The sequence below is a fragment of the Rhagoletis pomonella genome, unplaced genomic scaffold, assembly GCF_013731165.1.
Source record: "Rhagoletis pomonella isolate Grant_MI unplaced genomic scaffold, Rhpom_1.0 Rhpom_scaffold_00014, whole genome shotgun sequence".
In the NCBI taxonomy this organism is placed as follows: Eukaryota; Metazoa; Arthropoda; class Insecta; order Diptera; family Tephritidae; genus Rhagoletis; species Rhagoletis pomonella.
The window spans coordinates 16006164-16019185 of record NW_023458568.1 but is presented as its reverse complement, the minus strand read 5'-3'; the positions used below and the strand labels follow the sequence as shown (position 1 = coordinate 16019185).

Sequence of the window (13022 nt, the reverse complement as noted above, 5' to 3'; positions counted from 1 at the left end):
AATGTTATCTCCGATAAATAGGGGCCGTGGAACATTTCGCATACGCTACGCTATACCTATAAATATATATACGTTAAAGTCTAACGCATACTCTACGCAATACATCTATATGTATATAAGTCCAGAATACATTTTTTAAATCCCTTGTGAGCCATACTTTTAGCTATATCGTACTTCATGTAATATATAGTGAATTCATCTGATAAAAAATTCCACGCCTATGGGATGTGCAACGCCCCCTTTTACAAACTCATTTATTTATGGCGTACTATAAGCGTGCGGAACTGGTTCGGTTCTAGTGCGTTTGGAACCATGACTAGTACGTGTTAATTCTCTTTTGCATGCTAGCGACTGGCGAATTTAACATTGCGATGTCCTAGGAAGTGTCAATTGTCCCCCGTTGCATCCCTTTGGCTCTAGTTCCGAACCAGTTCCAAATTCGACAGATGAGATCTAGGTCGTTCTGCATCCCCTTTTCTTTAGTTCCATACCAGTTCCTAATTCGGCAGATGAGATCTAGTTCGATCTGCATCCATTTTTTATAGTTCCCAACCTGTTATAAATTCGTCACCTTAAATCTATATTTCTAATCAGACTTGTCGAAACATTTCCCTTTTATATTACATACGAACGGTTGAAGGAAGGACATCACAAATACCATCACAAATATTTAAACGCATTTATTAACAAGTAAGAAAGTCTAAGTTCGGGCGGGGCCGAACATTAAATACCCGGCGCAAGTATTACATAAATATGCCTTTTCACCTTTCCGAAAGCTTCAGCTACATGGTAAGCCGGGGTGTATCAATTTTGAATAAATTAGCGTCCTTAAATTTCGAAATATTGACGTTTCGAGCATTTCTAAAATTTACCGTTATATGAAAAGCCGTAATTTTAGTCCGATTTCAATAATTTTGAACGTTTTGCTTTTTTGTGGCAAGCACAATAACCATACCGAGTTTGGTACAAATTGGTAGAACGGTTACCGAGATACATATATGTGATCATAAGTGGGCGGTGCCACGCCCATTTTCCAAAATTTTATGATAAGCGTATTTCCTGATAAAGAATTGTTGCAAGCATCAATTTTGAATAAATTAGCTTCAATATTTACGGATTTATCGAAGATTTCGTATTTCTCCAAATTACCGTTATATGGGATGTGGTTATTGTCCCATTTTTTAAATTCTAAGCCGTTTGGTATGTTTTGTGAAGGCCAACAACTGTGCCAAGTTTGGAAGAAATCGGTGCAGCGGTTGCCAAGATATACACATGTAACACTAAGTGGGCGTGGCTACGCCCATTTTTCAAAAATTTATAATATTCATGTTTTCCGTCTGAAACTCATTGTAAGAATCAATTTTGAGTGAATTATCTTCAGTAGTTACTAAAATATCGCAGTTTTCGTATTTCTGAAAATTACCGTTATATGGGAGGTAGGCGTGGTTATTGTCCGATTTTGCCCATTTTCAATACCATCCGTCCTACGCCCGAACGAAGTACACGTGCCAAGTTTCGTTCAGATATCTTAATTTTTACTCGAGTTATCGTGTGCACAGACGGACAGACGGACGGACGGACGGATGGACGGACGGACGGACAGACAGTCACCGCTTAATCGATTTCTTTTTTCATTCTGATCATTTATGTATACATTTGTCTATATCTATCTCGATTCGTTTTGCCTGTTACAAACAACCGTTATGTGAACAAAGTTATAATACCCTTGTGCACAAGTGCGCTCGGGTATAAAAATGTATAAACCACATTAGTAGTAGTAGTAGTATTAAACTTAAGTAGTAAGTAAAAAACAAAAGTGCGTTCTGCTTAAAAGTAAAAATATTAGTTCACTTTGTCTTACTTGTCTAAATTTAAGCATATTGATTTTTAAGTAAATTCAGTTCTTTTTAAGCTTATATGTATATGAAGTACTTCGAAAGTTTGTGTCGTACTTAAATAAGATATACAGTCAGTCAATAAAGTTTAGGTACAGCGAAGTTTTTACAATACCGGCAACTATTTTTTAAATATTTTATTTTCCCCTAATTTTTTATAAAAATATGGTTAGTTCTACACCAAAAACACCAAAAATCAGAGTTCCAAACCTTATGCAAAATTAAAGAAAACTCCGCAAATTTCCATCCAAATATTGCAATTTACACTCTTTAGAAAAAAGTTAAGTACGCAGTTTTTTAGCCCATTCAATTTTAGTATAACAAAGTGCAAGTTTGAGGTAGCTAGGACTTACCATTGATATTAAGAAATTTTTTTTTGTTGTTTGGTAAGTCCTAGCTTTCATTATACTAAAATTGTCATTATACTAAAATTGAATGGGCTAAAAAACTGCAAACTCAACTTTTTCTAGAGAGCGTAAATAGAAAGTGAATTATTTTAATGAAATTTTGCAGAATTTTCCTAAATTTTGCACAAGGTTTGGAACTCTGATTTGATCTATGAACGAATAAAGGTTACCACCTCTATTTATATTTTTTTATAACTTAATACTAAAGAAATCCATGTAAATACTTACCTGACCCAATGTTTGTTCTATGGTAATTAATTAACATTTTTTATTGAAATATTTTTCACTGTCTGGCTTTCCTCTTTTAGACATTTCAGCTTTAAAGCAATTTAAGTCCTCCTTCATTGGATACCAAACTTGTTTAATTTGGATAAGCGGTTTGTTTATTATCCGGAAAGTACTTTTATTTCGGAATAACAAATATTTGGCCAAGTTTAACTCGTAAAAAAAAATAACTATAATTTTCGGTCCCTTCAATATTCGCATTCGCAAAAGATCCGCATTTATTTTTGCGAATGCGAATGTTAAAATTAACGCGGAAGCTCCGCGGTTGCGAATGCGAATGCGAATATTCGCAACCACCCTGATACATACATACATACTTCCACAAATGTATAGTAGATATCTATCCTTCTCTTAGCGTAAAATAATATTTGGGGATATCTCGGCCATAGGTAAGTTTTAAGCCCAAATATTTCTGTTCAATTGGCTAATATTCTAAATATGAGCCAGATTGGCAAGAAAATGCAATTTTTAGGAATATTCCGACGATAGCGCCACCTAGCGAGTGCATTTTTTGTCAGAACATTTCTTTTCTAAGTGCTGACACATGTTGCAAATATGAACCAAATCGGGCTAGCCGTTTAGTAGTTTAGTGACATTTAATGTACAGAAAACTCTATAAAATTGTGAAATCGTGAGGTCTCAGCATTCTTCATTTTTCGGCAACAGCAACAAAGTTTCAAATTTTTTTAAATCGAAAAACCTTCCACACAGAAGTTCCAAAATAGTACTTTTTACAGAATTGAAATCGGTTCAGCCGTTTGGTCAGGCATCGCGGTCATACGAAAGACATTTCATTTTTACCTTCCTTTTATTAACTAGGGATGTAACTATGTAATATTGATGCGCCTATAAGATGCAGAGATTTTTATTCTCAAGTTACATACCTGATGACAGTACGACTGGCAATTATAATAGGGAGGTTTTAGTTTTTTAAACTATAATTTTATTATTATATATTTAGATTGGCTACAATTTGTGATTTTGTTTGCCAGATATACGTTTTATAAGTGCACTTGCACTACAGTCGCACTCTCAAAAGCTCCGCATTGATTATTGCGAATGCGAATATTAAAATTAATGCGGAAGCTCCGCGGTTGCGAATGCGAATGCGAATATTCGCAACAACCCTGCTCTGTACAGCCTATTGAATTCTAGCACACAAAAAAACGGTTAGACCGCGAAACAGCAGCCGTTGATCGAGTAAAACCAGAGTCATTACGTTACGTAGAACCGGCTGTCGTGGGAATGATGGGTGTCGTATAGTTATGTTAGCATCTTATATTTATATACTTTCATTAAAAATTACCTGTAAAGCACTAAACTGCAGTTTCTCTTCATCTTGTGTTTGACCAATCTGTGAAGTGAAGCCCAGCGGTTTTGAAAAAGATCCACACCATGTTGCAAATAAAGTGAAAAGACTCCGCTTAAGCTCGCGTGTTAGAAGTGTGCCACATGACTCTACTAAAATGGATTACACAAAAAATACAAATTGGTGAATATAAAGCATGAAATTGGTTCCAATAGGGTAACTTACGCGAGAAACTCTTTATCATTTTGCGAATGAAATTACAAAAATGTGCTTTGACTTCCCGAATACTGGTATTGTCCTTATCAGTTTCAGCTAATAGATATTGAATAGCGCCTTCTATGTATTCCACAAATGTAGGATGTAATGACATCGTGTCACGTTCTAGCACACAGGTACTGCGCGAATAAACAAAAATACATACATATTAGGGATGTTACTTTTTCCGCTTTTTACCATCCCGCGAGAAAATATGAAGAATAAAAATATGGGTACCAAATGAAACAGGAAATTTCTTTAGAATTTAAAAAATTAAATTTTTTGGATTCAAAAGGACGAATGGGTAGTTTTTTGAGCTGATAAAGTTAGAAGGACGGAATTCGAGGATTTCATCGAGTTTATATATGTCCTTAATATATAATTTTTTCAAAAGCAAATATTGCGAAATTTCAAGGATAAAATTTTAAAAGAACATTTTCAATACTTACTAGTCCTTATGTACCAAAAAATTGTATCTGATGAAATTCTACAGAATTTCCTCTTTAATTTGATACCCATACTACTTCTCTAAGCACATTTCACTGAATTTTTTAAATCAGTTTTAGGTTACTGACGTCAGAGTGAAAAACTAAAAAAGCAATTTTACTTTATTTGGCCCATGGTATCGCGAATACTATATTGATGTTTGTGGGTAAAATTTACTATCGCACGGTGTTATATGTATAATGAGCTAGACATTTATGAAAAATATTAATTATTAAATAAAAGAAAGAAATATAGCCAATACTGGTCAAGAAAATGAAGTTTCTATTATTGCCATCAGTGCAAATTACAAATCCCGAAAGTCCCGGGATTCTTGGGACTTAAAAAAAGCCGGGGTCCCGGGATCACTAATACATTCCTAATACATATACATTTACATATGTAAGAGATTAGACGGCCAGAAAGAATTAAAAGTGTTTCTTTTAGAGGAACGTGACTTTTTAGCAGTGATGGACATAATTGTGCTTATTAAATAATAAGTACGAAAGTATTTAGGTATTTATGGTATAAGGGCTGTCTGCTTAAATATTTTGGATTATGCAAAATAGCAACTATGTAGAATTTACTTATTTTCATAGCACAAGATACTAATGGCCTTATTCATAAAAAATAAAGTATGTTTATAAAGCTTTATAAATTGACGTGTTCATAAATGTTTAAATAGATAAACCTTTTGTACACTGGTGGTGCTTCTTGCACATTATATGCACCCCATCGTTCATATCTCCAATTTTAATTAGGGATGTAAATTACGGTGAAAACATCGATATTTGAAGAATCGATGTTTCGAAAAATTGCATCGATGGTAGTTCGATGCTTCGAATGAAAACATCGATGTTTTTACCGATTTTTCAAATTTTTATTCAACCTGTGGGCTGATTCAAAAAGTTGAACTAACGAAAAAGATTACTGTCTTTTATTATTAACATATTGGCTGCGTTTCTTTATACATTCCGGATAATCCCATTTCACAGCCGGAATAAACAGAATGCGTTTGAAATATACGTCAACATATCATCAGGAACGTTCTAAAGAATAAATAAACAGAAAAGTTTATTCCAAACGTTCAGAATGAATAAAGAAATTCTGCCATTGATTCAGAGAGGTGGTTTACAAAACAAATATAAAGTAAAAATTCAATCACATACATATATTTCTATTCCACTTTTCACAAATATTATAAGGTAAGTTAAATAAAATTTCACTGAGCCCGCTACCAATTTATCAAAATACCTCCAGCACAAGCTTAGTTCGTTTATTGCTCTAAAATATTAACATGAATTAGAATCTCTGTCATAATGCAGGTAACACACATATGTACATTATTAAGCTGGTCCAAAAATGTATGTAAAAAAATAAGGTCGGATTTTTAATGCCGCCATCCCCTAGGATTGTTATATACCGAAAAAAAATGTTCCCATATTTTTTTATTTTGAAATAAAAAATAATTTAGGTAGTGCTCAAGCGCTCAAAGTCTTCCATGTATTTTATATGGAGAAAAAACAACTTTTCGTAGAAATAGTGTAGTATTCTTGAAAATCAATATTTTTCGATCGGTAAACTTTACTTATCTTCAGGAGATTCTCAGTAATAATACTCAATTGTTTCTTTAACAATTTTTTCATGGTAACTATATTTTATAGGTCCTCCAAAGCCCTTAGAAAATGCAATGGGGGGACCAATAAAAAACCTTTAATCATAAAAAATTGTTAAATAAACAACTGGATATTAATACTGGTCGAAAAATATTGATTTTCAAGAGTTTTATACCATTTCTACGAAAAATTGTTTTTTCTATAAAATACATGGAAAACTTTGAGCGCTTAGAGCACTCCCTAAATATTTTTTGATTTCAAAATAAAAAATAGGGGTATATTTTTTTCGATATAGATCAATCCTAGGGTGTGCCGGCATTAAAACTCCGACTTTATTTTTTTGGACCACTCTAATGTACATATTAGGGATGTTTCGAATGTCGAATGCGAATTTTCGTAATGCGAATGTGCGAATGCGAATGCGAATGTTAGCAATAACATTAAAAAAGCTATAACCAACTAAAGTCATCTATAAGCTATAACCAATTGAATGTGAAATAACACAAATTTGTTTTATTTCATTTCTCGTTGAGCAATAAGACCAACTTTTAAACTTAACAATTGAGTAATAAAGCAAAATAGTGCACATATGTAGGTAGTCACTTTACAGTTACATTTGACAAAAAGTAGTACCTGAACAAGTTAAATGGACGGATTTGTAATATACAATTTTGAAAGTGCCCAGCGTCGCGGCGGTCCGCGTTCGCGCGGATAACCGAGAACCCCCCAAAAAAATTAGACCCACCCATTCAGGAAGGTCCGGTCTGTCTTCGGACAAGACCAAGCAAGCCAGCGGTGCAAAGCCTGTGGCCAAGCCAGGGCAGGGCATACGCTCCGTCCCCTCTGGGACTGCCTCAACGGCATCGAGGCCCCCTTCCGGCAACCGGTCTAGCCATGTCCCCAGACAAGCTAGCGAGGATATAAACCCGTCCGGCGCAGGTAGTCCTTCGGGAGGCAAGGGCAGCCCTGTCAGAAGACAAGCTAGCCCTGCTGCCGACCCGCCACTCCAGGAGGCAAGGGAGCATCGACAGATGCAACCCCTAAAGCGGCGTCGGCGCCATCAGACCGCATGGCTAAGCCAGCGGCCTCTGAGGTGCGCCATTCTGGCACTAATGTAGCAATGGGCAGTAGCCATCCCCAGAAGCACATTAGTGCATCAGAAATGTACTATCGTACCAGACGGTCAGCCCTCAGGATCCTGGAGACAACGAACCTTCGCAAAGACCAAACCCTAAACCACTAACTGCAATATCTGAGACAAAAGATTTACCGGACTTTTCTAAAGGTGAGGAAGATGAACACGCGTTAAAACTGTTTAAAATAACTCCGTATAAAGAACGCTTAAAAATCTACGTTGAAAAACGAAGCGATATAATCGGGGCGAACGTGCAACAGCACAACTCCAGGAGGGCCAGGTCTATGCAGCGTATGAGAAACTTTTGGAAGGAGGTTAAAATAAATCGAAAGCATATCAGTTCAATAATTTGCTGTTACCAGTAAAGAAAATGACTTACGACCATATGCAGAAGTTGTAATAGCGAACAAAAAACGTTTGGGATTACTAGATAGTGGCGCACAAGTATCGTGCATAGGGGCAACTTCGCTAAAGAAGTATGCAAGGAAAGCGAGTTTTCTACGCATGCAACAAATAGTGTATGGTACAACCTCTTTTCCAGTAACATTTAAGTCAGAAACCAATCCCATTACTTTCTATGTCGTACCAAGTTTACACCAAGATCTAATTCTAGGCATTGATTTTTGGAGGAAGTTCAAAATTTCACCTCACATTATAGCGCAAATTGACATTAACGAATCTGAAATGGTAATGGAAGACATCAATAGGCATGTACTTAATAAGAAGCAAAAATCCAAGTTGAAAAGTGTTATTAATTTGTTTCCTGCATATGAAAAGGAGGGACTGGGCAAAACGGCCCTTATTGAACATTCCATTGAGTTAGAACCGAACGTGAAACCAATAACACAAAGATATTTCCCTATATCACCTGCAATAGACAAATTGGTGCACAAGGAAATCGATGAGATGTTGAAGTTAGGCGTGATTGAGGAAGCCCCTAATAGTCCGTGGGCAAGCCCTATTGTTTTAGTGCGAAAACCAACAAAAGTTAGACTATGCCTTGACGCAAGGAAAGTCAACAGCGTGACAGTAAAGGACGCATATCCTTTGCCCCATATCGATGGAATATTAAGTCGATTACCGAAAGCCGAATACATTTCATCCCTTGATTTACGTCGTGCGTTTTGGCAAATCCCGTTAGCAGAAAATTCCCGCGATTTAACATGTTTCACAGTTCCGAACAGGCCTTTGTATAGATATCGTGTAATGCCATTTGGACTTTGCAATGCTCCACAGGCCTTATGTCGACTTATGGACCAGGTAGTTCCAGCCAATTTAAAAGACGAAGTATTCGTTTATCTTAACGATTTACTTATAATTTCTAACAATTTCGAAAGGCATATGTCTGTTCTAACCCAAGTGGCCTACCAACTGCGAAAAGCTGGTCTTACCATAAATGTGAAAAAAAGCAAATTCTGTATATGTGAGGTAAAATACTTAGGTTTTGTTGTAGGAAACGGTACTCTCTGCACTGATACCGACAAGGTTTCTTCGATGTTGAATTTCCCAGCACCTACGACGGTAAAACAGCTAAGGCGCTTTTTAGGCATGGTAGGGTGGTACCGACGATTAGTCGACAATTTCGCTGCTTTAACTGTACCACAAACAAACTTGCTTAAGGAAGGTAAATTCCAATGGAATGAAGAGGCCCAATATGCTTTTGATGCGTTGAAGAAAAAATTGGCAAGTGCCCCAGTGTTGGCAAACCCTGATTACAAAAAGCCATTCCTGATTCAATGTGATGCCAGCAAATTAGGTGTAGGAGCCGTGTTAGCTCAAGTTAAAGAAAAGGGTGAAGAAGTGCCTATAGCTTACTTCTCGAAAAAGTTAAATAAAGCTCAATCAAACTACAGTGTTACGGAGCTCGAATGCTTGGCCGCAATCTTAGCCATAAAGAAATTCCGAGCATACGTAGAGGGGAAAGAATTTACCGTGATTACCGATCACGCTAGTATGAATTGGCTCATGCGTCAGCCAGACCTCAGTGGTAGATTAGCGAGATGGTCCTTAAAATTACAAGGGTACAAGTTCGAAATTCTACATCGTAGAGGAACGCAAATGTGGTGCCCGATTGTCTCTCTAGACAGAACTTTGAGGATGTATCCGAGTTAGAGTTTCATCCAATCATTGACTTGGAATCCCCCGAATTTGAATCTGACGAGTATCAAAAGTTACGCAGCTATATTCAAGAATATCAGTCTCGTCTGTCTGACTTGCAAATCGACGGCAACAAGGTATATAGACGAACCGAACAACCGGACGGTAATGTGGAACGAGAAAGGTACAACTGGAAGTTATGGCTACCAAAAGGATTAGCAACCAAAGCCATTGAAAATGCCCACAATCCAGCAAACAAATGCCATGGAGGAATAGCCAAGACATTGGAGTGATTACGGTTGAACTTGTATTGGCCAGAAATGACCGTTGATGTCAAAAGATTTATTTCAAGCTGTGATGTGTGCCAGCAAACTAAAGCTCCGAATATGGTTCTTCGACCTCCGATGTCAAATAAGTTTCAAGTTCAAAGGCCATTTGAGCAGTTATATATGGATCTATTAGGCCCATACCCTAGATCAAAAGAAGGAAATATTGGCGTGTTAATCATCGTTGACCACATGACTAAGTTTCCATTTCTGATTCCATTAAAAATATTGTCTTCCGCCGTGATTATAAAATATCTCCGAGAGCAAGTGTTTACAGTATTTGGAACGCCCGAGGTGATTATTAGCGACAATGGAAAGCAGTTTAAATGTACACAATTTAACAACTTTTTGCAGGAAAGACGTATCAAGCACGTCTACACAGCAATCTATAGTCCTCAAGCCAATGCTAGCGAAAGAGTCAATCGTTCAATAATAGCAGTACTTATGTTTCCAAAGAACAAACGAATTGGGACCGCTATATACCCGAAATAGCTGAATATGTACGTAGTTCCTATCATCAGACAATTGGCTTTAGTCCATACTACTCGCTTTTCGGCCAACAAATGGTAACCAATGCTAAAGACTACCAATTAATTAGAAAGTTAGGTTCATTTGAAAGCGAAATGTTAGACACAAGCGACAAGTTAAAGCTCATAAGAGATACCATCGCCAATAACATAACTAAAGCATTCGAATCTTCGGCTAAAAGATATAACTTGCGCAGCTCAGAAACAACATTTAATATTGGTGACGAAGTTTACCGTCGAAATTTTATACAAAGCGATGCATCCAAGAAATTTTGTTATAAATTCGCACCAAAGTTCATAAAGAGCAAAGTTATCGGCAAAAAAGGTAACAATATTTACCACCTAGAAGATAAGGAAACTGGCAGGAAAGATCTACCACAAGAAAGACATAAGAAAGCAAATAATTTAATTCGCAACCCTTTTTAAAACCTTGCCACCGTGCAGCAATGTTTGCGTTGTAATGGGTTGCATACATGATGCATATGAGCATTCATGAAATCCATCTTTCTCTAATTCTCGTAGCTGCCTTGTGAGCTAAATTTTTGCAGTGTAGATATTTCAACTCACATAAATAAATAAAAAAATAATAATAATGAAAATAAAACCTTATTAACCCTATTGTGAACATACTACATTTCCAGTTGCTCTACTACTTTTATTGCGGAGAAAAATAGTAAGAATAGAAAGCGTAATAATATAGGAAGAAGCATAGTTAGCTTTCCTAAATGGAAGAAAAGCGAGAAAACGGGAGATCGAGTCCGACCACGAGTTGAGGCAGACGTCAGCTAGCAACCTATTTAAACTACAAGTGAAATAAGAATTACGGAAGCCCGCAGAGTTTTAAACCGCGTGGTTAAGAAGTGTTTTTTTTTTTTTTAAATTGTGATTGAGACATATGTAAGTCTTGCTGAAATCATCTTTTGGTATAGCTTTTGACCACAGATGCATCGAGCTGTGGAGTAGCATTCCTGCGCCCAACACCAAAAGCCGAAATTTTATATCATCACCAGCGTTGGAGTCACGTGTTTGGGAGGGACGATGTTGCGAAAGCCATGTGGGTAATCCAATTCCTGAAAAAGCTACCGTCTGAAATCTTCAGGAATCTCGTTTTGCAAAGTAGAGAAAAAAATAATAATAATAATAGAAAAACCGAGCAAGCTAAGTTGTCTAATTAATTAAAGTTCTCCGAATTTTCCCTTGCATAATAGCTAGAGAATACCTTTAAATTTGTTTTTAGATTATGCGAAGTTATTAAGACACAGTATAGAGTCAGCTAGATATGTACATACATATGAATTACTGAAAAAAAAATTAATGTATTGCTATTCAAATACTTTCACTAAATTCCTTATCTGGTACATACTTATGTATATATGTACATACGTATATGTACTTGCCTGTAGAAAAACTTGCTATAGTTCGAGCCACACAAATATGTAGGTACAGTTACGTAGAGTTCGACCCAAGAGTGAAGCAGTGTTATGCAGTTCTCGTTGGTGAAGCAAAGGATAAAGTAGAAAAAAAAAATTATATACAAATAAAAAAATCGCCGCGGTTTTCTTTATTTGTAAAACTATAGAAGTTATTAACCGAAAAAAAAATTTAATTCAGAAGAAGAAAGATGTACTAAATGTAAAATAATCAAAAGTTGTTAATAAGTATATATATTAATAGTACTTAAAGTTTTCAAAAAAAAAAATATAGTAATGAAATAATTTGAAAGAAGTGAAAGAAAAAGAAAAAGGATATATACCTAAGTACAGATCAGTCGCGATCTTTTAAAATATACCAACGCATATATGTATAGAGAAAAAGGTGGTTAAAAAAAGGGAGGAGAAATATGGAACCCTAATATAAGTACGAATATTTCGCCTAATTAATACATAGCACAATCGACGTCACAGCAACGAGGGAGCGCTTCACTCCGCCACTATAGAATGTGAGTACTACTAATTTTTATACATACATATACATATATTTATAAAAAAAAAAAAAAACAGTTCAATGTAATATAAAAATTATGCATACATTTATATATATAAAAGAAAAACTACATACTTATTACAAACGTAATTATATGCATATTATTACATACATATGTACCTACGTTTTTTTTTTTTGCATTGGCCACCTAATGAATTATAACAAGTAAGAGCAGCGCTGTCTTCGGCTATGCCGAAGGCTTCATACCTTTCATGAACATCTGCAAATTTTACTTTGACAGATTACTGCTTTTGAGTACATCTGCATACATCGATAGAGGAGTTACATACCTATATAAAAAATCGCATCTGAACAAACAGAGGTATGGAAGATATACCTTATATTAGCACCAATCTAAGTGATTTTCACTGCTATGTGATCGGTATGTAAACCGACACAATTTATTGGGTTTAGTTTCCTACATAAAGGAGATATATCGCAAAAACTGGTATCTGAACAATCAGTGCTATAGGAGATAAAGCTTATACAGCATAGATTTTGACGATTTTCTCAGTAGACTTTGTATTATTATTTATAAAATATCTTACGAAATTTATCGGTTTTAGCTGTTCAAATAAAGGAGTTTTACAGTAAAAACCCATATCTGAACAATCAGATGTATGGAAGATATATGTTGTAGTCACCCGATCCTTGTTATTTTCACTGTAAGTATTCTGTTAATAATGAGTGAAAATGGTGCGAAA

At 35.8% G+C, this 13022-nt stretch overlaps 1 protein-coding gene across 1 annotated transcript in view; it reads right to left on the bottom strand.

The window, feature by feature from the left end:
- Nucleotides 1-13022, bottom strand: part of LOC118749276 (protein furry-like) — a 1083341-nt gene that overhangs the window by 849345 nt on the left and 220974 nt on the right. Inside the window, exons 10-11 of the mRNA XM_036484076.1 lie at nucleotides 4122-4291; nucleotides 3894-4048 (exon numbers count right to left, since the gene is read on the bottom strand). Of these exons, the coding sequence (XP_036339969.1) occupies nucleotides 3894-4048; nucleotides 4122-4291 (325 nt within the window). The remainder of the gene's footprint in view (nucleotides 1-3893; nucleotides 4049-4121; nucleotides 4292-13022) is intronic.